Raw genomic sequence first — 27,472 nt, 5'->3', positions numbered from 1 at the left:
CAATGGTGTTATGCTGTTGACTCATATTTAGCTTGTGGTCCACTATGACCCCCAGATCGCCTTTCTGCAGTACTCCTTACGAGGCAGTCATTTCCCGTTTTGTATGTGTGCAACTGATTGTTCCTTCCTAAATGTAGTACTTTGTATTTGTCCTTATTGAATTTCATCCTATTTACTTCAGACCATTTCTCCAGTTTGTCCAGATCATTTTGAATTTTAATCCGATCCTCCAAAGCACTTGCAACCCCTCCCAGCTTGGTATCATCCACAAACTTTATAAGTGTACTCTGTATGCCATTATCTAAATAATTGATGAAGATATTGAACAGAACCAAACCCAGAACCGATCCCTGCGGGACCCCACTCGTTATGCCCTTCCAGCCTGACTGTGAACCACTAATAACTACTCTCTGGGAATGGTTTTCCAACCAGTTTTGTACCCACCTTACAGTAGCTTCATCTAGGTTGCATTTCCCTAGTTTGTTTCTGAGTAGGTCATGCAAGACAGTATCAAAAGCCTTTCTAAAGTCAAGATATACCCCGTCTACCACTTCCCCCCATCCACAAGGCTTGTTACCCTGTCAAAGAAAGCACTCAGGTTGGTTTGACACAATTTGTTTTTGACAAATCCATGCTGACTGTCACTTATCACCTTATTATCTTCTAGATTGCTTAATTATTTGCTCCATTATCTTTCCGGGTACAGAAGTTAAACTGACCGCTCTGTAATTTCCTGGGTTGTCCTTATTTCCCTTTTTGTAGATGGGCACTATATTTGCCCATTTCCAGGGCAATGAAATTAATAATAATGAAATTATTGAACCCCAAAAAGCAGAACCCTATCTCTGATCTACAGTAACAGCAGGTATTCCTAAGGTGTCTCTTGCCATGATATCTAAGCAACACTGTTGCGAGCACCCGCCACTGGATTCAGCAGGAAGGTGAGATAAACCTCTCCAAAACACTCTAGTTGCAGCAGTCAGTGGACTAGCTAGAGATGGCATAGACCAATTAGACCATACAGCCCACCTCCCAGGGACACAGCTGTCTGCCTTCTGATGTTTGTGGCTTCTGGATGCCCTGGAGGTACAGCTGCCATTGCACTGTCTGTATCAGCACTGAGCCACTTCAGTAACTTGTCTCTCCTTATGTTAACAGGTTTCCCTCTGTGCCTGGGCATACAATGGCAATTCTACCAAAGTGAGAGCTCTTTAATGTGAGTACCCAGCAGCAAGCTTCTGCTGTCTGTGGTCTGGACTTTGACTATCATCAAAGTGATCTGCCAGCTCCCCCCTCATCTCCCCGTAAAGGCCAATGTGTTAGACCATCCATGTACATTTGCTATGACATACATCAGTGTTGATGAGAGACAGGAACACTGCCGGGTGATTTTGAGCTGCCAGAATAATCAGCTGTATGCACAACATGGCCTAAAGGATTTTTCAATTAGCAACATGCATCCACTAAAGAACTTAGACACTCAGATTCTTGCTGGGGACTTCAACCCTGTAGACTCATGTCGCATAGACAAGACAACCTTCGCCAGTGCCGCAGAAACCCGGCTGTATCGGAGTGTGGAGAATCTACACTGGGCGACAGTTGCAGACTCCAGTCTGTATTCGCAGTGCCGGAGCATGGACAACGAGCTCCTTTTCCACTATAAAGGTGCCAGTTACTGGTCCAAAGGCTCTGCAGAGAGAGCCCCAGTACAGAGCACAGCAGACGCTTGCGGGCACCTGCCCCTCCACCCCAAGCAAACGTCACCATCTGCGCGAAACGTTCCCCTTCCTCCTTTTGCCAAAGTGTCTCAGTGGCTTTTCCCTTCCGCGGAGGAGAGAGCCCTACATGGGGATGCCAAAAAAGAACTGAAGGAGAAGCTGAGGATTCACAGCGCCAAGCCGGCAGCGGAACCGTGCAAGCCCGTGCGTCCCCAAGCGCCTTTGACAGACCGGGTGGCGAGGGAGTTCTCAGAATGTCGGACGTGCCAGCAGTACAAAAATGGGTGTGCTGTACACTGCTGTGCGGTGTTTGTGGAACACGCACCCCTCAGTCAAGGCCCCACAACGGCGCCGGGGAGACAGAGGCCATGTTTTGCGTGCAGGATAACCAGTCCGGAAGACATCAAGCAGGAAGCTCTGAGGAGGTTGCAGCTGAGAAGACAGAACAGCTCTCCCAGCCTGACTCTCCATCATGCCAAGGAAAGCCAAGAGATCGTCAAATCCAGAACCATTGGATCCCTGAAGGGTTGTGATGGGGAGACTGATGCCAAAGGGCCGGCAGAGCTGAGCAGAAAAGGACGCTGTAAAGGGAGACTCTACATCCCTACCTTTGAGGAGTTCAAGCGAATGAGAAGCAAGGAGATGCGTTTATCTGCGGGTACCAATGGGCCAACAAAGTGCCTGAGTGAAGGGTCTCTGGCAAGCCAGACTCTGGAAAAGGAAAGCAATAAGGACATCCACTTGGCTGTGCCACAAGAAGCCCTGGAGGCCAAACTCCCCAGCGATTCCACAGCAACAACGGACGACTATGATGATGTGTTTCATGAAAGCCACATCACTGCTGGCTCTGCCCATTATGGAGACATTCCAGCCACCTGGGGCAGCTTCAGTTTGGTCAGCACAGCTGGGGCTAACCAGTGCCTGTCGAAAGACTGTACCTACCAGCTGTCAAGTACAGATAGGTCCCTGGTCCCTATTTGCTCTAGCCCGATTCCAAGATCGCCTTTGCAGGCAATAGCAATCCACGGGGAGAGGGAGGAGGTCTGCAGTGATGAGCAGCAGGGATTAGACTCAAGACAACTGAGTGGAGTCCTTCACTTTGCTGGGCAGGCACTGGCTTCTGAAGCCCATTCTTCTTGCTGTCCATCGCTGCTCTTAGAAGCTACAGACCTATCCAGTTATGGAGCTAAGCTACAAAAAATGAAGGATGAATTCATAGGCTCAGCACTGGATCTTATTAAGAAAAGGTAACATACTCTACTGGGACACTGAAAGCAGTCCTGGTTTGAGGGGTCTATGTCTTCCTCCCAATATGTAAGTGTAACTCCCATTGGATCAGTACTCTGCAGTTATACAGAGCCTTTCAGCTTAGGATCTCAGAGTTACAAAACCTAACCAATAGAAATGGCTATTTATTAGTTGTATTATCACTGTACCTAGGGATCCTAGTCATGGATCAGACCCCCATGTTTCCACTATTTTTTTTAATCCTAATGGAAGTAGGTGTTTGACACAAACATTTCCTTTTAGTGTTTGCAACTGAAACCCTGCACCATCCTGCTAGTACCTGATAACCTGGAGAGGAAATTGACTAGAAACTGATCAACAAAACATTTTAAGGGACTTGTCTGTTTTGATCTATTTTGATTTGAGCTGACTGAATGAAGTACAGAAAGCACAAAGAATGAATAGTAGATTGGAATTTTAAAAATATAAGGTGCTAACAAAACAAAGAGGAACTTATATTTTAAAAAATCTGAGTTTTAAAGTGACGGGGATTCTTTTACTGTGATTTCTCCTGGGGAACCAACCTAGCCAAATACTACCAAGTAATACTTGTAGTGACTAGTAAAGGCTGTTGCTTAATCTGGATAGTGTTTGAAACATTTCCCTTTGGCTAGAACCAAGGAGTGCTGTTTAACTCCCAATTTACAGCTTTGGGTGGAAATCACCAAGTTCCACATGATTTCCACTCAAATTGGCCTAAGATTTGTTTCTAATTCAGCCCAAACTTCACTCCAGAGGCTTGTGACGCTGTAGGAATCTAGCTGGAGTTTCAGGCTTGTAACAAAACCCAAACTCACCACCATGGATGGTGGGTGAAGCTTCCCCTGGGGTGGCTAGCTCCCTGTCCAACCTCTTCCACCCGCAGTCCCACCCACACTCCAGCCTCACTCCGCCCCAGGCCCCACCCCTGCTCCACCCCCAGCCCTGCCACTGCTTACAGCGTCCCTCCTCACTCCCCCACCTGCTGCGAGGGCGGGAAGAGGCGGGGCCAGGTGTCTGGTGGTGGGGTGGCGGCAGCATACCTGCCGCCCTCGCTCACCACTTTTATTTCCTCGTCACTTAAGATGACACAACAGATACACCTGGGACATGCTCTGGCTCCCATTGAAGAGAGCGAGGCCCAGATGGCATTTAGGGTCCTAACTTCCATTGAAATCAAAGTTCAGAGCTTAAATACCTCTGTGCATTTGGGCTGTCCTTGGCTCCAACGGGAGCAGGAGTGGGCCTTTAATAAAGTTGTGCTGATGAACACATAGGCTTTGTTAAATTTGTTACAATTCTACCAAGCAATTTTGTCTTGTACCATTACTTACTTGTAGCCACACTTATTTACTTTAGACTCATGTAAATGGTTTCATAGTTTAAGACTGAACATTTATTTGAGTTGTGACATTGGGATGATGGAAATTTTTAAGTCCCTCTTGAATCATTTAATCCCTTTGGCTCACATAAGAGTCCCTGCTGGGAAGAGACACATTGGTCTACCAGTGGAAATCCTACATAGGCTTTTAAATACAAATTGCACTTTCTGAGCTGTCTAAACGATGTGGGATCACCATCCAGGACAGGACACAAGGAGCTGGGGACTCTCAAACTGTTGAGCTTTGAATTTGGGAGGATGAGAAGGAAATGAGACCATCTGTGTAATGAAATAGGAACCAGTTGGACAGGCAAGGGATTGTGGGGCAAGTGCTACTCGGGGAGATGGTTAAGGAGAAAGACACTCCAAGAGAAAAGGTTTTCTGGACGACGTAAGGATGGTAGATGAAAGAGCTGTTGTCAAGGGCAAAGAAAACTAAGGCCAACAAGATTAGGGAAAGTGTAAAAAGATGACGAGGAGGCAGAAAAGTCCATCCAGCTAGAAGAAGAGGGGAAGGGACATGGATGGCACACAGGAGCTTGTACGGACCACACCCGTGTTGGGAAGGTGAATGGAGAAGACTCAGGGCTCAAGAAAAGGATGGAAAGGACTGAGAGCTGCTGAGGAGGAGGATACAGCTATGGTGGTTTTGCAGAGGACTGAAGAAAGGCACTGTGCACAGATGGGGTGGGACTAGAGCATCTCTTTCTAGAAGATTCAGGGAGAATAGATGGCTCCACAGATTCAGAGGAAAACAGCACATTCACATGGAACTGCTCACTCCCCTGCATTGTTCCCTGCCAGCCTGAAAGCTTGGCGTGAAGGAGAAGCAATGTGTAACAGAGATCAACAAAAATCAACCCACCAAAACACCTTACACAATAAATAGCCCAAGAGATTTTACCCTGCAGGTGGAGGAGAGCCAGAGACTCCATAAAGTCTACTAGGGACTTTGCTACTGCTATCAATTTGATGTGAAAGATGCTCAGACACTACGGTGATGGATGGCAGGATAAAACCCTATGACAGAGAGACAGACAGACAACTCTGCTGCAGCTTTTTTGGGCCGTAGCATATTTCTTCCCAGCTGAATTCTCTTGTGCTCTGGCCTGCAATGGAGTGTGGGAACTTCAAATCCCAACCACCCAAGGCCAGGATGGGGAGAACTCCGGGCTCCAAGACTCATAACAGCTCAGCTAGGAAATATTGTACTGGAGTCCAGAACAGAGGCAGCTGGGTCCTAAGCTTGGTAATATGGTAGAAAGTGGGTGGTGCTGGGGAAAGGGCTCACAACATGGTGTCAAGTGTGGCACATACTGGATCCACCACAAACTGCAGTCTTGCCTACAGTCCACTGGTGGGTCATGACTATCAGAGAGCATAGACTATTTTAGAGAATACAGTGAACACCTGGCAGGAACAGTACCAAGGGAATACAGCTAGCATATGGCTAGAGGAAGGAAAGTCAGTTGGGGTCAGTATAAATGGGAAGATCCAATGGAGGAAGCTGAGAGGGAAGATGAATAACGCAGAAAATGCAAAAGGGAATGAAGTTCTGAGGCCTGGAGAAGAGAAAATAAACTAGGCATAGTGCTTTGTCTATGTGCCGAGCATGACAGCACTGATTTATACCTGTTACCCGAAGTTAAGGGGTTGGCAGAGATCTTGGTGTGCTGGCAAGAAGGTCTTCAGATGAGGAAACGAACATCGCTCGGGACATGGGTGAGAGCTAGAACGATGGAGAGAACTCTGGAATAACTGAAAGCACGTTCAGTGAAAGAGAGCAGGAAGGTCAGTGGAGTTGGTGGAGGGAAGAGTTCCACTATCGAGGAGATGTTGCGGCAGACTCCAGGGTCCCTGGCCATGGTGAGGGTAGAGTCTGAATGAGGCAAGTGTGTGAGGAAGCCAGATTTTTAGATTCTGTGGGGAAGACCTGGTGAGAGAGGAAGGGAGGGCCCAGTGGAAGTGGTGGCAGGTGGGGCGAAGTGGGAGAAAGATCACCTCAGAAGCATTGGCTAGAGATGGGCAGGGGCAAAACTCTCAACATAATATTCATCTGTATTAGTATTAAAATGAGTACATATAGACAGCAACCTTCACCCCAAAGGATCCCACGGGATCACGGGATTTACAGAGGGAATCACTTCCCCCTCCACTGAAATGCAGCCACATCTGGTGTGAACAGGGCAGTCCTGTAACAGTCTACAGTGACACTGCACAGCAATTAGAGCAAGAAGTGGAGAGCACTGTATGGAGTTGAGATTCCAGGGGGGCATTTTTAAAGAGGCGGCATGAATTAAGAGCAGGATCAGGTGACCACATCCCACCAAGGGCAGACGGATCCCGAAGTGTACAAGAGCTGTCCCTGTATGGCGCTCACAAAGGAACACGATTTAGGCAAAGATAAGATACTGTGGATCCTTTTAGCGGATTTGAAGACAGACAGCGGAGCCAGTCTGCACGAGTTATGGTGTCAGTTACATGATCCATCAGCTTCCCAGCCACAGCCTTATTTCAAGCAATAATTGCTTTTAAGATGAAAAAAAATGAAGGATGTCTGTGCCATGGAAACATCACAGAGGTCAAATTTAAAGAGTCCAGAGGCAAGGGGCCAGGCCCTGGGATGCCACTGCACAGGAACAAGTGCTGTCCAGGCGTGTGAGAGAACAAAAATACCTTCCCCTTTGCTCTCCCCTGATCCCGCTGCAGCATGTGCAAAGCTGGCTCCCCCTGCACAGGTTAGAGCCAAAGGGCCAAAATCTCAGCCCAGGAGGAATCCCAGCCACACGCCTCTTGCAGTAGAGGGAGAGGGAATGGCATGAGAGCTCCTACTTCAGCTCTACGCTGCTGAAGGATCATCCCTGCACTGGGAAGAGCCTCCTTGGGCTGGTTAAACCAGCCAGATTACATCAGTGGTGCAGGACAAAGTGGTCACAGTGGGGAAATCTGCATTAACTCTGGCACGTTGCACAGCCAGTATATTTTGTGGTATAGATCTAACCACAAAAGCAATAATCCAGGATTTCTCAAACTAGGGTCTGTGAGGGTACTCCAGCAGGTCCGCAAGTTTTGTCCGGGACCACCAGCCCCACTGATCAATGCCGTGGATCAGCTGTTCAGTGGCGTGCAGGAGGTGCTGGGAGGGAGGGGGAGGAGCGGGGATGGGGCGCACTCAGGGGAGGAGGCGAAGAAGCGGGGGTGGGAAGAGGAGGGGCAGGGTAGGGTCTTGGGGGAAGGTGTGGAGTGGGGGAGGGGACTGGGGCTGAGCAGGGGGTCCATGAAAATGTTTAAATCAAAATGGGGGTCCTCGGATTGCTAGTTTGAGAACCACTGCAATAATCTATTTGGCGCACAAAGCAGGTCTAAAGAAAGTTCCGTTCACACGGCACGGACACTGCCGTAGGAATACTAGCTGTTGCCTTTCTTACCTGTTTTACCTATAACTGACCAACCCTAGTGCAGATTTAATTTCTTGACTCTAAAATAGTCTATTTTTTCCACTCTTTCCTTTTCAAAACCACCTGGACACAACCGGCTCCCATTTCCCAGGGAGGATCGCCTTTGGAAATGTTTAGAAGAGTAAACAAAATATATAAAAGCCACAGAAACTAACACTGTGAGTGAGCTCCCCAAACATCATTCCCAGAGAAGTGCCTCCAAGTCTTCACTTTTAGTAATAACTCTCTGCTCTTAGAGCGGATTGCACATGTCATGAGAAAAGCTCAAAGCACGATACAAACATAAATGAATGATCACTTCCTTGCAAATTAGGTCTGTACGGTCTTGTGCCTAAGGCAGTGCATGGGGAATCAGGAGACCTGGGTTCTATTCCTGGTTCTGCTGCTGTGTGGCCTTGGACAAGTCACTTCACCACTTTGGGCCTCAGTTTCCCCTCCCACTATTGTATATTTAGATTGGGGAAGGGACAATATCTTACATCACGTTTATGCAGTTCCTAGCACAGTGGGTCCTTGATCTCAGTAGTGGATTCTAGATGTCACTGTAACACAAACAGCAGTCATAATTTTGTTATTCCCATTCTACAGAGGAAACAATAGAGGCATAAAGAGTGAAGTGGCATAACAAGACCCAAATAGCAGGGCACTGGAAGAGCCAGAACACAATAGAACACAAGGGGTCCTGATTCCCAGCCTTCTGCTAGCACTGCACGGTGTCACTGGCGTTGTATACAATCGCAATCAGACTCTAATTGTGCAAATCCTCTGCTAATCCCAGCTGGGATCTAGAAGCACAGAAGTGTGTGAAAATGAAAATATTCATTTGAAAAGTTAACCAACTTTTTCAGGCCTAATAAGAGATTCAGTCTGAGTTTGGGGGAAGATTTGGGTCTGTTCTCACTTTATCTGAACCAGATTCAGTTTGGGGTCTGTGCTCATTCACTTTAGCTGAGCCAGTTCACCTATCCCTAGTTATAAAGGGAGTGTCTATAGACCTCAATATGTGACAGTACTGGGAGCTACAGTTTAGCAGCTGTCAGGCATCAGTGGTAGCCTAGGAGTAAAAAGCTACATAAAGAAGAAACAGTCATTATACTAGGTATTGGTTAGTCACAAAGGCTGATTATATTCCAGTCTCCTGCATCGCTCTGGTCAGTTACACCAAGGTTGTCTGTATACAGTCCTGACAGCCCTTCTTGTTAAAGGAATTTGAAACAAGGGAAATGAAACTTCCTCTTAACAGATTTCTTTGTGATATAAACCCAAAGCAGAAGGCGTCTCAGTATCCTCATGATCGCTTCCCTCTTTTCTTCACCCATTGATTGGCTAAGCTATCAATATTGCACCAAATCCTGTTCCCATCTTCCCTGGAAATAACTTGTTTTGTTAGAGACACGGTCCATTTAAATTGAGTATGCCTTTTAAAAATGAGTTCAAAGCAGTGCCAGGCACTACAGTGTCCCTCTGGGACAGTTTTTATAGTTTTATAGCCACTCCTGTAACTGAGATCACCAGATCTGAGCTGATTTTAGATTCCTTAAACCCCACACAAGTGTATTATTAAAACAAGAAATGGACTGAAGCCTTCCAGTTTGGATCCTTCTCTGAACGGATGGGTGCTGCTCAGACCTGGGGACCCTGCCCAAACCCATCTCCTAACTCAGATCATCTCCTAACTCCTAGTGGTGGCTGCCCCTTTGCACGTATATGATGTTGATTGGCTTCTGCTCCTTCCCTTGCAGCTGCAGTGCTGAGACTGCTGCAGAGTCTCCATCCATGGGATCATGTGACCCTAGGAAAGCTGATCTCTCTTCTCCAGAGGAGGACAGTGATCCAGCTACAGTCATTTCCATGGCAACACGGACCTGGAAGACCAAGCCAAATAATGAGACACCTAGTGACACTCAACCTGCAGGAAACGTAAGGAAAGATTCCCATTTCACCCCAGGCAGGTGGCTTTTGCCAGGCACTAATCACCGTTAGCATTTAATTAGTTAGATTTCAGAGTAGCAGCCGTGTTAGAGTGTTCGGAAAGATCAGGGGCATACGAATGGGCTGATTTTTGACCCCGGGAATGGATGTAGAAAGGAAATCTGTGAATCAAGTCAGTTTTGTTAAATGAAGTTTTTCTGTTGCATTATTTTTAATTCACTGTTTTTTTCCTGGAAAGTTTTAGTGTAATAGGGGCTAGTTCTTCCCTCATCCCTGTACAGGCCACCCCTGGCTCGCTGGGATTGGAGCACCACTTGGTGTGTGTGTGTAACTTCCAAAATAACCCCCAAGAACCCCATAAGGACTTCATTCCACCTACCCCTACCCAGCACAGACATTCGCTGTGTAACCAACTGCTTGTATATTCGCGCTCTCTTCAACAGTTAGGTTTAGTTTTTAAAAATGTGTCTGAAACGGCAACATTGAACTGTTCAGTGACTGGTGATGCCACTCCATCTGAGAATGGAAGAGACAATGGGCTCAGTCTTACTTCTCTTGATACTGTTGTTTGTTTTACAGTAGTGCCTAGATCAGGACCCCATTGTACAAACCTAGAGAAAGAGATAGCCCCTGCCCTAGAGAGCAGAAGAAGAAACAGAGGTGAAGTCATCTGCCCATGACCCCACAACAGAGCTGGGTTTAGAACCCAGGGCTCCTGACTCCCATGCGGTTGCCCTAGCCCCAGACCACACAGCCTGCCCCCATGAGTGGGAGTTTTGCCATTGACTTCAGAGGCAGCAGGATCAGACTCTGTCATGGCATCCAGCAGCCTGCAGAGCCCAGGCTGGCTCCGTTGCTGCTTTTGGATCTGACAAAGCTTTTAAATACTTCCTGGCCCCCGCCCTAACGTCACTTGCCTTTGTTGCAGAATTCCAGCCCGAGCTGCCGCAGATCCAGCTCTGACATCGCCCAGGAGACTGCGGACTGTGTCAAGGCCCAGCGGGAGTGCCGTCTGCGGCCTCATTTCAGTGACCCGATGCCAACAGATGCTGTGAAAAGGAAACAGCTGGAGCTGAAGATAGCGGCAGCAGCCCGGCAACACGCACAGAAGCGACGCCAGGAGAGAGACCCTGGTACCTGCACCGATTCCTGCATGGGCCTGGACAGACTGTCCGTGTCCTTCCTTAGTTTAATTGTAACAGGAGATTCTGCTCCCTCGACAAGGACAGTTTAGAATTCAGTGGCTATGAACCAGATCCTGATCTCGTTTATACTGATGGAAATCTGGAGTAACACCACTGACTTCAGTGGAGTTGTTCTGGGCTTACACTGGTGTAAAGGAATTCAGAATCTGGTCCAGGGGCTTGTATCAATGTAGTTTGATTGGTTATGCTGGTGTAATCTGGGCTAACCCCAGAGCGGTGGGAGGAGGCCCGAGCAACCATGGGAACTGACATAGCCATTTCTGCACCACCCCCACAGGATCCCCTCATGCAGGGAGCATGCTGGGAGTACTCCTAGCGGGAGGGGGACACGGCCAGGCTTTCCTATGCCCTGGCTATTCCTGGCTGCCCCAAGGGCCAAGAGTGGCTGCAGACAGCTGGGCTCAAGTTAGGGCAACCCCTGCTCTAATCTCCAGAAGGGACCAAACTGGCTTCTGGCAGCCCCCGCATATGGGAGGCACAAAGATGGCATAAACTCACTGTGCCTGAGTCCAGTGGTGGGACAGGGATGGATTAGTCCCACTGGACTCCAAATTTGCACTGGTGTAAGTGAGAGGAGATTCAGCCCAAAGTCCCTGGACTATAACGCCTGGAACTGTCCTGCACTGGAGAGCACGGGGGACACGGATAAGACGAGCTAATTGGCGTGTAGCCGCATGCCCTCCTGCCTGCCCATTTATGGCAGGGCACAGTAGTGTCTCTGCCTCTGTTCCCCTCCTAGGCTTCTGCTGCCTCCTCCAGCATCTTCCAGGCTTAGGTGGCTCAGCGCCCCCCGGCTCGGCCCCTACCTGTTCTGGGCCCCCAAATGCCGCAATAAACACACAGAAATGAACTCTTCCCTTCCCTCGGGGCGGCCTGACGGGCTGTCCCCAGCCATCCTACCCACCCACAGCAAGAGCCCCAGGTCTGTGAGCTGGGCTCTCCCTTTTTAGCCCCTCCCACAAAGCTTGACACCTGCTTCCCCGGGTCACAAGGTAGGGTGGATTGGGCCCCCAGCAGCCCATTAACCCTTTCCGGACTCCTCTGGGGTTTACACCCCCCCACCAGATGTTTTCTGGGATTCATAACAGATAGAGGGGTTCCTGCACTCACAGGTTCGTCTGGCAACTGGCTCCCTCTAGGTCTATGTTCTAAATGACCCCATCCCCCACCACTGCCATACCAGATTACCAGATTTTTTAGCCATACCAGATTACGGCCTTGAAACATCAATCCCTGGGGGCAGAAGGATGTATTATTTGCCTGGCACGAGGCATCATACTGAGCACTGCAGAATAAATGGTAGGCAGAGAGCACAAGCCATTTCATGTAACAACACAAAGCGCAGCAATGTCCGTGCTCCAGTTCCCAGCTTGAATCCCTGGGGGGACAAATGATTTTTTTAAAGGTCCATTGTAAGGGTCGGATCCCCAGCTGGTGTACATGGGAGTGGCTCCATCGACTACTGAGTTGCACCCGCGGAGGATCTGGTCCGATTTCAGTAAGTTGCAGAGTCTGAAGTCGGAGCTGGCTTGCGCAGAAGGCAAGTGAGCGGTGGATCAGGGCTGTGTGTTTTCAGAGTCCACTGACACAGGCACTCACAGGCTGGCTCAAGCCCCCTTAGCAGTGGGACTGGTGGAGGGGCTCCACCTGGCTTCTCCATCTAGCAGCAGCAGAAGGGTGGGAGACAACTTGAAGCCCTGTTTTCCCCTCATCCTCTCCCTTAGGCTCCTAGCTCCCAGGGCTGCCCCCAGCTCGGAGTCTGTTGAGTGAGCTCTTCCCAGTCAGCAGTGCACGTCCTGAGCTTCGTTCGTGTCTGTGCTTTGCTCAGGTCCGGTGGTGGCTAAAGCCAACATCCCCTACGGCTGCAGCTTTGACGAGAACACCCATTCCCTGCGCAGCTCCCTGCGATCCAAGCACCGCTGGAGCAACGTCAGCAGCCTGAGCGCGGACAGCGGCATTGTTGGCATAACCGACGAAAGGGACGATGCCGAGGCCGGTGGCGCGACCAGAACCAGATCGGCGGAGGTGGAGAGGGCGGATAGCGGCATCGGCCAAGCATTGGCCAGGAAGTGGAAAAACAGGGCCTCTGAAACACTGACTTCTTTGCAGGCCTGGGAGGCACACCGGCCCTGCACAGACTGCGGTGAGAGAGATTTCCCAGTGGAGACAGAAGCACAGAACGAGAGCAAGAGAAGAGCCAACCTGTGTGCGAAGTGCCAGAAGCGCAGGACGGAGCGAAAGGAGTCGATCCTGGAGTTCGTCCACACAGAAGCCAGCTACGGCGAGGACCTGCGGATCATCAGGGAGGAGTTCTACCTCCCGATGCAGTCGGCTGGGCTGCTGACGCGGGAACAGCTGCTCGTGGTGTTCAGCAATATCCAGGAGCTGATTGACCTCAATGAAAATTTTCTGGAGTATCTCCAAGAAGAAATTGACCAGGCCTTTGATCAGGTACAGTCCCTGCACTCAGCTGTGCTTTCTGTCCATAGCAGCAGTGGCTGGGTCAGTCATAGGGTCACATCATCGCACTAATTGAGAGGCAGCATTGTCTAATGGTTAGGGCAGGGGGGCTGAGAATAGGGCTCATGGGTTCTGTTTCCCAGTTCTCAGCCTCTTACCCGTCAGCACTCTGTCCAAAAGTCTCTCTCCCTTAGCTTTTTCTCAGGGTCATGCTACAAGTGCTTCTCTGGGGCTTCCTTGATGCCTCCTCTGGCTGCTTCTGTGGTGGTTCTCCTGCTTCTCTTTCTCACGCACACAACTCCATCAAAGGGTACCAAACCTCCTGCTTTTGCATCCGTCCCCCAGTCAAACCCCTCCACCCACATAGCTCAGATTCCCGACCAGCCTTGCACAGTGGCCTGTGTTTTGCGCGGTGGCTTCTGCTTTTTCAGTTGTCTATTCCATCAAGGAGCTGAATTGCTTCTTACATTTATCCTGAATGAAGGGCAGCTGATACACCAACCAGCTTCAGTGAGGTTTCACCTAACCATCCACATAACATTACCTTGTAAACAGGCAGCAACCTCAAATGGCGAGAACAGTCACTTTGGAAGTAGCATGAGATACAAAAATTATATCAGAGAATGGGGCCACCAGGAGTGCAGCCAGCCGTGGGAGGATCACCCAGGCGTAGGAGGACCCTCCAGAGCTGGCATAACGTGCGTAGGTCCCACAATGTCCAACTCCAATCAAACCACTCCCACTATGGTATGAAGCCCCAACGTGTAGACAGCTGGCAATAATCCATGAGCATGGAAGTCAGCTGGAGCACAGGACCAGTGTTCAGGGGGTCAATATGTTACGTGCTTTGGCAAGGTGTCTCAAATGAAAAAAATGAAACCTTTGTAAAACCACATCGTGTTTGAAAACCAAAACAACTTTCTGACCAACTAAAGGCTGGCTCCAGTGGGGTCCCGCAGCCAGTGTCACTTGGCCAGCCAAATTCAAGATGGGGCAGAGCTGAGTAAATGAGTCTGGGATCAGAAAGGACAAAAGGGACATTTGAAAGTGTGGTTCTGCGCTCAAAGGGGACAGTAAAACTGACATCATGGGGCACCATCTTTATTGTCTCTCGATCACAGGTGCTCAGTTTACACGTAAAAAGACGTTCCTTGTAAATTGTCAGCTCTGCAAACTCAGCCTTGGATTGGGGAGTCAAAGTGGGATTTTTTCTTCTCATACACCATCACCAATCAAGATTCTTCAAGATAGATTATACTTTTATCTATGCATGTGTGACCCCATTAGTAGAGCTGATGGAAAACAGAATTTCTGTCCTGCGGAAAAATACTCCATTTCAATTCCAATCATTTGACATTTTTTCCACTGAAAATTTCCTGCAAAACATTTTGACTGTTACAAAACACCATTTTCCAGTGGAAAACTGTCCATGACACATATTTTGACCAGCTCTATCCATTAGCCACACAGAGAAACTGATCAGAATTTGTTACACAGAGTTGTTGATTCACCAGAAGGAACAGACTCCAGCTCATACGCCCTTAGCCATGTTGGCCCTGCCGGGCTAACAGTAAAAACCACTAATAAAGTTGCGGATATGATACCAAAATCCCAGGAGAAGATCTGTTAAGTCAGAAGGTGCCATTTTTACATAGTAATTTTTCAACAGAGAACCCCACTTGAAACCAACCGGGCCAGATTCTGATCAGTTACACAATTGCAAATCTGGAATACCAAAAACTGTGGAGTTAACCCCAGATTTACATCAGTGTAACAGAGTCAAAGCTAGCCCTGTGATATGCCAAATTCCCCTTTTAGCCTGGCTGCCGGGGGCTTTCAGCAAACATTGCTTACAGCTGAGGACATTTTGTAAAAACAGTTTGCCGGTCACCTTTAATGTGCAGCATTGTATGACAACCATCTCATCTGACTATAACCCACAGCATTACACAATGCAATCACGACCACATGGCTGCAGGGGTACTTTCCCAAGATACCCATCCCACTGATAGAGATTCTGTGGCAGGGCAAACCATAAGCCTAGGCCAGCAGGGGTGTACAGGTGACAAGCTCAGACTTCCCACTTTCTTTGAAGGGAACACAATCCATTAGCTGCAATATCAGTTCAAGCCAGAAGTTTTTGTACTTTGAGAAACACACACACAGCAGACCATGCCACATGCATATCTTTAATTGCAATGACCTTGACAACACAGCAGTCCTGGCATCAGCTTCCTAGTGTCTTCCACAGGAAGGACAGATGTGTGCCAAGGTCAGAATTGCCCTTCAACAATTTCTGGAGCAGATGAACACTGAAAGCAGCTGTTGTTTGTTTTGCTGGTCCCTCTCCCTCTGACTGCCTCTGTCTTCCTTGTCTGCAGCCCTCTTTGCAACCACAATGTATTCCTGCACTAAAAGGCTACAGAATTATTACATTTCTAATGGTAGCACCAGAGCACTAACTCCAGGCTTCTTGCTACACAACCCCCTAAGCAAAGCCAGTGGCCTTACCTGGCACCATATTCTTATTATGTAGCTTACTCTACTACACGCATGGAAAGAAAACAGGAATTTACCGTGAAATTTATTTTTACAAAGCATCGCAGAGTCCTGTCTGGTCCAGAGGGGAGCCATTAAAAGCACCCTGGTGCACCAGCCTGCCCTGATAGCTCAGAACAAAGGCAAGGCAATCCCTAATCTGTAGCTGAATTACCCTTCACTTCTGTCCATTTTGTCTCGAACGCTGCCTGTGTCATGTACGAGCCCTGGCGTCAGGCCGCCCTGGCAATTCTTTGTGGCAGACCGGCCGGCAGTAGTAGCTCTGGATCACTCCGCTGGGGAGAACGCTCAGAGCCTAGCTTTTGCGGTCTAAGCCAGTGGTGGCAGGAGAGGGTGCTTTGCACAGCTCCGCAGTAACCCCTGTTGCATTGATGGCCCTACATGCTGAAGACCCTGTTTGTCCACAGACCAGTGCAGTCATGCAAGCTTGCCTTCACCATCCCCACACACCGCCGCACCCTGACCTGCAGGGGTGTAATCCATATTGGCCAGCCAATTCCATCATTGGTCTCCACTGGCACTGACCTGTTTAAGTGATACACTGGGGAGGAGACCAAGATCAGCTCTTCATTTTCTATAGGTCACCTAGCCGCTTTCAGATGGGGACTGTGTTCACTTGAGCTGCATTCGAGCCAGCCACATAGAGGGGGAAAGTTCCCATGACAGAACAGGGAGCAATAGTCTCAAGTTGCAGTGGGGGAGGTCTCGGATGGATATATCTTCTATGATTCTATGTTCCACTGCCAACCCTGGAAACAGACAGGTTGCCCTAAGACAGGGGCTCTAGAAGGAGCCCTGAATGGAGACTCTTCAGCCAGGAAAGGATAACTGTGGCACAGAGCATAAAGGGGAATAGAGTGAGGGGAATCCCTTCACCAGGAGAGGATTGGGCACGTTTCCAAGAAATATGGGGATGAGTTCCCTTGCAGGTAGATTTGGACCTCTAGCGAGTTCATTAACAGGTTTCAGGATTTCATGACATGCCTGCCCTTGGGAGGGGGGATCCCAGCTAGATGGGAGGGGGCTCCTGATGGGCCACTGCCCTGGCAAAAAAAAATCCATTAAGCTGACAAATTCTGGCAAGTCCAAAGAACCTAACAAGCAGCCTGACAGTTCTGCAGGCTGCTCTCTATCACCTACATTGAAGGTGCTGTCAGCAGTAATTGGAGGAAAGCAGTTCAGCCCAGGGAGCAACATCAGAGTATGGGATTTAGGAGATCAGAGTGCTATTCTCAGCTCTGCCACGGACAGGCTGTGTGATCTTTGGTGAGTTACTTAGGCCCAGATCTGCAAAGGTAGTTTGGTGCCTAACTCCCATTGACATCAATGGGAGTTAGGAGTCTAAATGCCTTTGAATATCTGGGCCTTAGCCTTTGCAGCTCAGTTTCCCTATCTCTGAAAACGGGGACATTAATCCCCATTTGTAAAGCACATTGAGATCCTTGAATGAAAAAGTGGGAAAGATGGTTTAGATTACATTAGCTCCTTGCTGGCTCAAACAATCAACTTCGCCTCCTTTCATTCACAGGGCGAAGCCCTGTGGTCAGGCAGAGTCCCATGAAGGCAATGTAGTCCTGTCATTGAGTTCAGCGAGTACAGATCAGGCTGGATTTGGGCCTGAGTGCACTGATGTGAAGTTAGGGCAGGGGGGTCCTGAGGTTCAAACTTCAGTGAGCTGAGCTCCTTTGAAAATCTGGTCCACAGACTCTTTTCATGCTGACGCTACCAGGCTTAGTGCGTACTACCCTGAACACAGTGGGATTGCTTAGCGTAGTAAGTGCTCTGCCCAGCAGGAAGCATTCCCAGGATTGGGCTCGTGGCTTGGGATCACCCCAGATGAGCCCCCGTCTCTCCTCGACTGACGGCAGTGGCTACCGGGTTGTGTGTTTGCAGGATGATGAGGACCTGATGACCGTGTGCATTGGCGAGATCTTTCTGGAGTTTGTCAATATGCTGCCAGCCTTTCAGACCTACTGTCTTCAGCAGTCCTCTTCAGTGAACATGCTCAATGCCCTGGAGAAGGAGAAAGAGCTACTCAGGTAAGATTGGCTGAGTGTGTCTGTCATGGGCTACAGGGACCGGAGAGATCCAGAACAGCACCAACCCTGGAGCCTGGAAACTGAAGCCATCTATGCAGGACAGGGGAAGTTCAGGCTTCCCAAGGTGTGTCAATCGTGGCCTGATGGGATCCCCTCTAGGAGTGAGAGGGTAATTCACCCTCCTTAGTCAATTAGGTCTGGCCTTTCTGCTGAGGTAGCCCACACGGATTTTGTGATACCAATACTTATCCACTCAGAACTGGACTGAGACCCACCAAACTCATTTCATACGGGTCATCAAACAGTCCACAGATGAGAACAGCTCTCAGTCACTGCTGACTTGTGCCAGATATTCCACTGGAAAAGTGAATTCCCCAGTGGGAGGCAGTATGGCCTCGTATGCAGATCATGGGCGTTGGAATCAGGAGCCCTGGATTCTATTCCCAGGTCTGCTGCTGGGTGACCTTAAGTAAGTCACTTCACTGCTCTGTGCCTCGGATTCCCCATCTGTAAAATGGGGATAATGATACTGACCTCCTTTGCAAAGTGTTTTGAGATCTACTGATGAACATCACTGTGTAAGAGCTAGGTATTAGTAGTATAGGGTCCTGTATACCTAATCCTGCCTCAGCAATGCAGGGTGATGGTCTAGATGGTCTCTTGAGGTCCTTCCAGCCCTGCATTTCTGTAATTATTATCTGATGTAAATTGGTGCCACTGTATGGAACCCAGTGAGGCTAGACCAGTTCACTCCAGCTGAGGATTTGGCCCTAAACACTTTAAAATCCTTTGGTGGAGAACTGTTATAAAGGGATGTGATCCATCCCATAATGTGGTGTATTCCTCTGGTGCTGGTAACAAGCCTGATCTTAGGAAATGTCGAGCACCTGAAGCCAGTGAAAGCCAATGGGAATCACAAGTGTTCAGCTCCTTTCAGCATCACACCTTTTGTAATGCCCAGTCGGCTAGGGGCAATCCAGACCATTAGTCAGGTGTGCGCGGGTGTTCGGAGCAATCTGTATTGGAGGCAGTCTAGGGCAAAGGTCAGAGTTCTTGGAGGGGTCAGTATCTGGAAGATCCTGGCAAGGGGCCGGATCAATGGGTTGAGGAAGGGCGAGGTGGCAAGGCAGAGTCGGGTGAAGCAGTGGTCTGTTGCTCAGAAAGCTTCCTCTTCCTCTTGGGGCCTTTATGTAGTCAGGGTACCCAATGAGAGTGCTGACTGATCATCCAATCGGGCCTGGGTGTGCTGCTGTGGGCTTGTAGGCCTTTAGCACTTCGGCTGTCAGACTGGGCTGGTGGTTCGCACAGTAGCTAAGGATGCCGCCTAAGGAGCTGGGATCAATACCAGCATCCTGAAACCCCTTCGTTTGCATTTTATTTTCATTGTCTGCTAGCAGAATAACCAACCCTGAGTTTATTCCCTTTTTAAATCCCCACAGAATATTCCTCAACGTTTCCCAGAATGACAACACGGTGCTTCGGCGCATGAATCTAAGATCCTTCCTGATGGCCCCCTTGCAGAGAGTCACCAAGTACCCGCTTCTACTCAGCAGGATCATCAAAGCCACCATTGAGTACCACCCGGATCATGGCAGCCTGCGGGAAGCTAAGAGCCGCATCGAGTCCCACCTGGAGCACATCAACATGAAAACCAAGCAGGAGGGGAATTCGTGGACCCTGCGCTCCTTCCGCCAAGACAGCAAGAAGAACAGGGAAGTCATCAACATTGAGATGAGGGAAACTGCCATCAAAACCGTGGGCTGGCTGCGGGAGGAGACACGCTTTGTGATGGAAGGGCTCCTGCAGCTCGCCCAGCCGCCCGATGGCCAGTGGGTGAAGAAGGGCAGCAAGACCTTGAAATTTCAGAACATACAGGTGCTGCTCATGGTCAACATAAAGCGAGTGTCTGAGTCTAGCCTCGAGGCTACAGAGCTGGGACCCGTGAAAGATGCAGTCCTGGTGTTGATCAGGGACAAGAACAATGGGAAGTTCAGTTTGCTCAGGGAGCCCCTGAGGCTGAGTAACTGCGTCGTCTCTGCAGACCCCGACTGCAGTGATACTTTTGAACTCATGGAGATCAGGCGGGAGGCGTTCGTGTTCCGGGATGGCGACAGGGCACGGACTCACCACTGGTTCCGGCAGATCAGGAGGTACTCGAGGGAGCTGGGCTCCTGGAAGAAGCGGCGGAACGCTCTGCCCAACATCATGATAAGCACATCCTATAACAGGTCGTGAAATCGAGGGAGAGATTCCTGTTGGAAAAGACTGGGCTAAGCCAGTGAGACCTGCACAGAACCATCACTAGACTCAATGGGTTGAATTCAGCACTGGTGTAACTCCATCAACAACTGTGCAGTGACACCAGGAATGAGTCTGGCCCAACGAGGATGATAATTTACTCGCAGTGTTGCAACCAGCTGTTGCACCCTCACCTTGGATTTCAGCAGGAAGGACTTACATGCTATTTGTGACTCACTTACCTATTATGATTAGGCTTCTTATGAGGAGCAGGTCTCTGGAAAGAAAATAATGAGCTTCAGTTGTTAATATTGCACTGAGGGCTAATGGTGCCAGGTGCTCGATATTACACGGCTGTGCTGAAGAGCTGATCTTGATCGTGAGTGAGGTGTCATTGTTGCACATATTCCATCAGCGTTAAATAAAGCCAAGGTCAAAGCTAGGTGCAGTATTACCAAACGAAGGAGGAAGTTTGGACAGGATAAGTCTCTAGTTTTACTGGTTTCCACCCTCTCTCCCAAGAAATATATTTCATTATCTGATTCCTGGTAAGTTCAATGAAATATGTTGCTGGAGCGGGGGTGGCGGGAGGGAATCAATCGCTCATCTTTAAACCAAACAAAGTAGATGCAGATTTGCTCAGTTTTAATCAGCGTTGTATGCATGTAATAAACCCAAAAAGCAGAAGACATTTACACAGCTCTCTCTCCCCCCAAAATACCTGTAGAACACTGTGGAAGGGCAATATCCCCTACATTTAAAATCATCAGGTTTTTTACTGACTTAAAGACATGCCAGAAGACTGGAAAATAATGATACGTTTGAAATATTTCAGAACTGTGGGTCTGTGAATAAGGGTCTGTTACCACTTCTAGTGAACTTTAAAGTTTGTGATTATTTAAAGATGTAATCTAGTGCATTTCAAAAGTTTAAAAAAGAAACAGTTTACATTGTACTGTAGTTTAACAACATAAAATGTTTTAATTATGTTTCAATGATTCTAGATGGGTGTTTTGTTTATTTTTGGGACCACTTGTTTTCTAGGTTTAGAATTTCGTTGATTGCAGATGGCATGAAGGTAAACAAAAAGAGTCCACCTGGGTTTATGGGAAACGTAGTTTGTGTAACACACACCATCTTCTGGGCTCAGTAGCCACGTTCCCCTGATCCTTACGAGATAACCTGACATCAGTGTAGACTCTGACACTGGGGAAGGACTATTTTAGATTGATTCTGACTAATAGGGAGGAACTGATTGAGAATATGAAGGTGAAAGGCAGCTTTGGTGAAACTGACCACAAAATGATAGAGTTTGTAATTCTAAGGAAAGGAAAGAGAGATCAGCAAAATAAAGAAATGGACATAAAAAAAGCAGATTTCCTCAAACTCAGAGAATTGATAGGAAGGGTTGGAAGGATCTCTAAAGGAAAAAGGAGTTCAGGACAGCTGGCAGTTTCTAAAAGAGACAGTATTAAAGGCGCAACTGCCAACTATCCCAATGTGGAGGAAAGAGAGGAAGAATAGTTAAGACAGTAACATGGCTCCATCAGGAACTCTTTAATGACCTGTAAATCAAAAAAGAATCATACAAAAAGTGGAAATGAGGACAAATTGCTAAGGAGGAGTATAAAAGAATAGCGCATGCTTGTAGGGACAAAATGAAAAAGGCTAAGGCACAAAATGGATTACACCTAGCAAGGAACATAAAAGGCAAAGAGGTTCAATAAACACATTAGAAGTAAGAGAAAGATGAAGGTAAGCGTAGGTCCATTAGTTAATGGGGAAGGAGACCAAATAAAGGACGACCCAGAAAAAGAAAGCTGAAATGTGTATTGCTTTTTTTGCTTCAGTTGTCAATAAAAATGTTAATTGTAACCAGATGATTAACACAATTAAAATAAACAACAAGGAAGAAGGATCTCAGGGTAGAATAGGGAAAAGAACAGACTAAAGAATATTTAGATAAGATAGATGTATTCAAGTTGGCAGGGCCTGATGAAATTCACCTTAGAGTATTAAGGAACTGAAGCAATCTCTGAACCATTAGCGATTATCTTTGAGCACTCATGGATGACAGATGAAACCTCATAGGATTAGAGAACAGCAAACATAGCACCTATCTTTTAAAAGGGGGGAAAGAAGGACACAGTGAATTATAGACCAGTCAGCCTAACTTCAATACCTGGAAAGATACTGGACAAATTATTAAACAATCAATTTGTTCAAACCTGGAGGATAATAGGGTGATAAATAATAGCCAACATGGATTTGTCAAGAACAAATCTTACCAGACCAATCTAATTTCCTTCTTTGGCCTACTGGGTAGGGGGAATGTAATATATCTGGACTTTAGTAAGGCTTTGACACTGTCCCATGTGACATGCTCAAAAGCAACTGGGGAAACGTGGTGTAGATGAAATTACAATATGGTAGGTGTGCAACTGTTTGAAAAACTGTATTCAGAGGATCATCATCAACGGTTCACTGTCAAACTGGGAGCATGTATCTAGTAGGACCCTGCAGCAGTCTGTCCTGGTACTATTCAATATTGTCATTAGCGACTTAAATAATGGAGCAGAGTGTATGTTATAAAGTGTGTGGATGACATCTAGCTGGGAGGGGTTGCAAGCACTTTGAACACATCCAACAAGATATTTCTGTTACTCCATCCAAGAAGGTCCATGCCCAAGAAAATACACTTGTGTATTTATCCTTTGATCAATTATGTAAATATATATGCAGATTAAGGTAGTCCTCAAGGTCCTGAGAAGTTGCTAGTGCAGCCTTCAGTCTTACAAAGTCTGGTTACTGTGGAGCTAAAGGATTCTGCAGAATCAGTGATTATCCGGCTCTGAGGATTTCTACAGCAGTTACTTTGCACCCTGAAAACTGATCCAGAGAGCAACAGCTGAAATATTTGTCTACAGGACAGTATCCTCTGTTGACCCACACACATTGCTCTGAGTTACCTGTGCCCTCCAAGAATTGCTTTCACGGTTCATTTTGTTTGGTGGGGGGATTTGCTGAGACCTCCTCACACATGACAAACATGCCCCAGGATAGGCGGGCACATCTTCCATTTTCAGTGCTTCTTATTCACTTGTGGTCCCAATGGAGCTCTGCTGGTACCTACGATAGAGCAGATACGTTTTCTCCATTCTTTCCTCACCCCAACTATTAAGCTTTAAAGTTTCTTGTTTTAGTGCTGTTATTAATTTCATATTAAGAAAGATACAATTGCATTAGACAGTCCTATAAATAAAAAATGATCTAGGGAACATAGCTCCTAGTAGCATTAATACCCGCTTTATAATTGACAAGATAGCTCTTCTCTAACCCTGAGTTTCTATATATTCTGCAATCAGGTTGGCTTGGTTTTGAGGTGATAGAAGGTAGAATGTTTCCAGATGACAGGATCGTGATTTCCAGTAATTCATTAAAAACCCCAAGGCTATGCTCTGGGACCCTCTGCTCTTTTACCACTATGGGACAAAGCTTTAGATGCTGATAGCACTGAAGGTGGCTTCAGCTCCTATGACGATTGTGCACATACCTCTCATTTTAAGTGTGAGAGGCTCGCCCTGGATTCTGGCCTTGCAGATGACAATGGTATCCGCACATGAGTGCCTGTGGCCCTGGAAATGCCAGTGCCCCCTTCTTCACTGAGACGAGTCAGTGCAATAGTTTCTTTGAGTCAGGGCTGCAACGTGAACGGAAAGGCCCTGGCTGTAGAACAGAATTTGCTAGCGTCCTACTCTCAAACACCATCCTTAACTCCCTACCTTCTCATTTTGCAGAAAAGATGATTTGTATCTTGCTCCTTCAGGTGGAAAGCAGCAGGGAACAGACTGAACCAGTGCTGCTGGATGCAAATCATAATATTGTGACGACTGGTATTGGGCAGAATGCCCCTTTCTCCTCTTCAGTGGTAGCCTGACCCTTTCCATTATTCAAAGTTCAGATAGGAAATAATCTGTATGTTCGCAAAGGCACAGACAAAATGTTTGGTGAATCACTAGGTAGTTTTCTTTAATGTGGTTTCTTGATGGGAGTGTTTTTTTTAAAATAAACTTGCAGCCTGAGCTCACCATGTGCTGGTTAAAGATTTTTCTGAAGTGCCACGTACCTACAATAGATCCACAACTCAATCAGTCTGAAACTGTCAGACCACATACACAGGAGAAAGCAATAGGATGCTGGCAAGTTCATTTTCTCTCCAGTGAAGGAAATGGTTAGACTCTTCCTTCACTTCATTGCCTGGCAGTTCTCTTAAGAAAAGACATGAGTTTAGTGATCCTAATAGCTCCCTGCTGCCCAATACTTTATTTCACTATAAACAAATCTAACAGCTTTGGCTTCCACTGCTGGAAAAAGCTCTAGATCCTGTAAAGCTTTAAAAGTTTTTCTGATCTGATCATTTTGCTCCACAGCAAACTGGAAATCAAAGCCAACAGGGATGGTGTCCCTAGCCTCTGTATGGCAGAAGCTGGGAATGGGCAACAGGGGATGGATCACTTGCTGATTACCTGTTCTGTTCATGCCCTCTGAAGCACCTGGCACTGGCCACTGTCGGAAGACAGGATACTGGACCATTGGCTGACCCAGTATGGCTGTTCTTATATTCTTAACAGTGGCTGTTTGAATAACTGGGTGTCTTTAAATTGAGGTGTCTCAGTTCTCCGAGACTGAGAGAAGGGGCCATTTCAAAAGAGGCTTTCACCTTAACTAGACAAGGCCTGCCACTAGTGCAAGTCCTGTTGATCTTATTCTGTACAACTGCTTGGATAGCAACAACATTTGTCAGATTCCAGATATTTCTAGATTTCATGGGAAAAGTCCTTCTGCCCAATTCTTAGTAAAACAGGCACATTCCCTCTAGACAAGACAAATGGAGGCTCCCATTAAAAAGCCCAATAACATAGCATGGGTATATTATTTACTGAGCAGAAATAATGCACTGTAGACACATGTGGATATTATTTTTTGAGCAGAAACAATGTGCTTGTTACTGTACAACCATATAAGGACTGACTCACTATACTAAAAAGCTTATAGTCATGGAACTATAAGTCTTTGTCTAGAACAGTCTGCATCAACCAACAGATCAATTGCAGAGCCTGTCTAACTTGACAGGGTCTAGTTATGTTTTAAACATTATTTGCCTTTAATGGATCCTCTGTATACTCAGCTGCTCATCTGCTTTTAATTTACAGCTGTTGAAAGGGAATCTACATACAGACTAATTTCCAGGGTATTGAATGTTTCAATTCTATGTAGTGAGTACACAAAACAAAGAAGATGGAAGACTCATCACAATTAACAACGCAGTCGATTCCCAGTCTTGCTAGACACTTAATAAAGCCAAATCTGGACCATCCATCTGCAGGGAGGTATGAACTAATGCAGCATCATGTGCAGCATGACTTACTCCACAGCTTTGGAGATTACAGATACAGGAAAAACATAGCACAAATATTTCAGCAACCTGGACAAAAAGCTAGTGTAAGCATTAGGAAGCAGGATGAATACAAGTCAACCATGCAAATACTGTGTGTTCAAAGCTGTTCTCAAGCTCTTTAAATGACTTCTTAGAGGTGTGGCAATCTGCATAGCAACATTCAACATATTGTCTGTTCTTTCAGAAATGAACCATTCTTAGCACTGTCATTTGTTCTTTTAAAAGGGAGGGTGCGACTATTTTATTCAGTCAGAAATCTTTTGCTTCAGGAAACAACACAGCAACAAGTCACCGAGCAAACCCCCAGTGCAAGAGTTTTAAAATGTCCTTAATAAGCAGAGAGAAGCATATGAGAGGCAAGGGAACCTGCAATTACAGACACCTGCCCTCAATTAATTAGTGCCTGGGACTGAACACAAGCTAGGGGAGATATTAGATAGCACAATAGGCTCATTGCTTCCAAAAACCACACACCTGCCTACAGCCATAAATCCAGCCCAACAAGCTGCTCAGGTCTCCAGACAGCTCTTCTTTTAGCTCTCTATTAAGCCACAGTATCCAGCTGCAGGCAGCACCTTAATGAAAGGAAATGGAATACATGGGTGTCTTAAGAGTCAAAGTCTGTGCAAATACCCTCGGGAAATCGGATGCAGTTACTTTCCATCCCTGCTAATGTACCTAGCCCATCATCGCTCTCCCAACTGAAAAGGCCTATGTGTTGCTCTTCTATGCAGAACCATCTTTTAGCAGCAGGGGGAAGGCAAGTTATTTGTCCACAGAGGGAACTCAGGGCAAGTCTAGCAGAAGTGAGAGCAGTGGGGGGAAAAGTTACAGTTGTCTAACTTTCCTGCACATTCACTTAAAATCTACTAGCTGCAACAGATGGAGTTGAAACTAACCAAGACGGCCCTTCTGGCTTCTATAGCCACTTCACCCTCATTTCCTGAAAGCTTTTAACAAGAGCTGGAAGCATTGGCTTAGGCCAGCACTTTCACTCCTCCCCGAGGACTGAGTAACTGCTTGTTTTTATGCTGCTCACAATCAACTTGAACTGCCCTTTATACTGAGGCAAGGGAGAGGCAGAGGAGCAACCTTAGGAAGAGCAGGTCTCCAAAGCAAGCATGGAGAGCTCTCTCTGGAATATGCACTCTGGCACAAGTGCTTCAGAAAATACCTTAGGTTGCTGTTGAGTCAGGCTTTCCAGTGCCTCTGCTCTGACTCACTCCCCCTTTCAGCTGACAGTGTGTAGTGGGGAGGGTATTCAAGACCAAATAAGAGTCATTATTTTCCCTACAGATTTGTTTGAAGGTGCATCATGAATCAGATCATCAAAAACACTCTTGACCTTGGTATACTTTTGCAGGCTTAAGGGAAGAACTGCCTCTCACCATGCTCCTGGGCTAAGTGACTTCTGCTTACCTACATGATCTTTGAAGCAGAGACCATCAGCTACAGGCCACTCCCTCCCCCAAACTGAGTCTTTCAGGGGAATTTTATTTCCCCTTCCCCTGTTCCTAGGCCAGTGGCAGCTGGCAAGACAACGCATGCAGCTCTGGGGCAGAAACATACCCTTTTCTTTGGCACCAAATGCTAGGGAAGAGAAGCCCAAGGTTTTTTGCGTGCAGCTACAACTCCAGAGGTTTCCTCGTTACTGCTGTAAAGATTATGGGGCTTTTCTGCCCCCAGGACCTTTCAAGAAGCTGCTGCAGTAGGAACATTTTCCTTTGTGCTCCCAGCTGCAGGCTGGTGAGCAAACTG

General features: G+C 47.3%; 1 protein-coding gene across 3 annotated transcripts in view; it reads left to right on the top strand.

Moving 5' to 3' along the window:
* LOC140895433 (intersectin-2) overlaps positions 1–22,077 on the top strand; it is a 91,204-nt gene extending 69,127 nt beyond the window's left edge. For 2 of the 3 annotated variants that reach the window (XM_073305070.2, XM_073305068.2), the window contains 6 exons: positions 1,159–2,965; positions 9,566–9,743; positions 10,684–10,888; positions 12,789–13,411; positions 17,873–18,018; positions 19,458–22,077. In XM_073305070.2, coding sequence (XP_073161171.1) covers positions 1,344–2,965; positions 9,566–9,743; positions 10,684–10,888; positions 12,789–13,411; positions 17,873–18,018; positions 19,458–20,253 — 3,570 coding nt within the window. In that variant the 5' untranslated portion in view covers positions 1,159–1,343 and the 3' untranslated portion in view covers positions 20,254–22,077. The remainder of the gene's footprint in view (positions 1–1,158; positions 2,966–9,565; positions 9,744–10,683; positions 10,889–12,788; positions 13,412–17,872; positions 18,019–19,457) is intronic. The other variant, XM_078854780.1, reaches the window with a different exon arrangement.
* The last annotated feature ends 5,395 nt before the right edge of the window (positions 22,078–27,472 follow it).

Source organism: Lepidochelys kempii, chromosome 11 (assembly GCF_965140285.1).
Source record: "Lepidochelys kempii isolate rLepKem1 chromosome 11, rLepKem1.hap1, whole genome shotgun sequence".
Lineage (NCBI taxonomy): Eukaryota > Metazoa > Chordata > Testudines > Cheloniidae > Lepidochelys > Lepidochelys kempii.
Note: the sequence above shows the minus strand (reverse complement) of the source record. Positions and strands in the feature narration are given on the sequence as shown.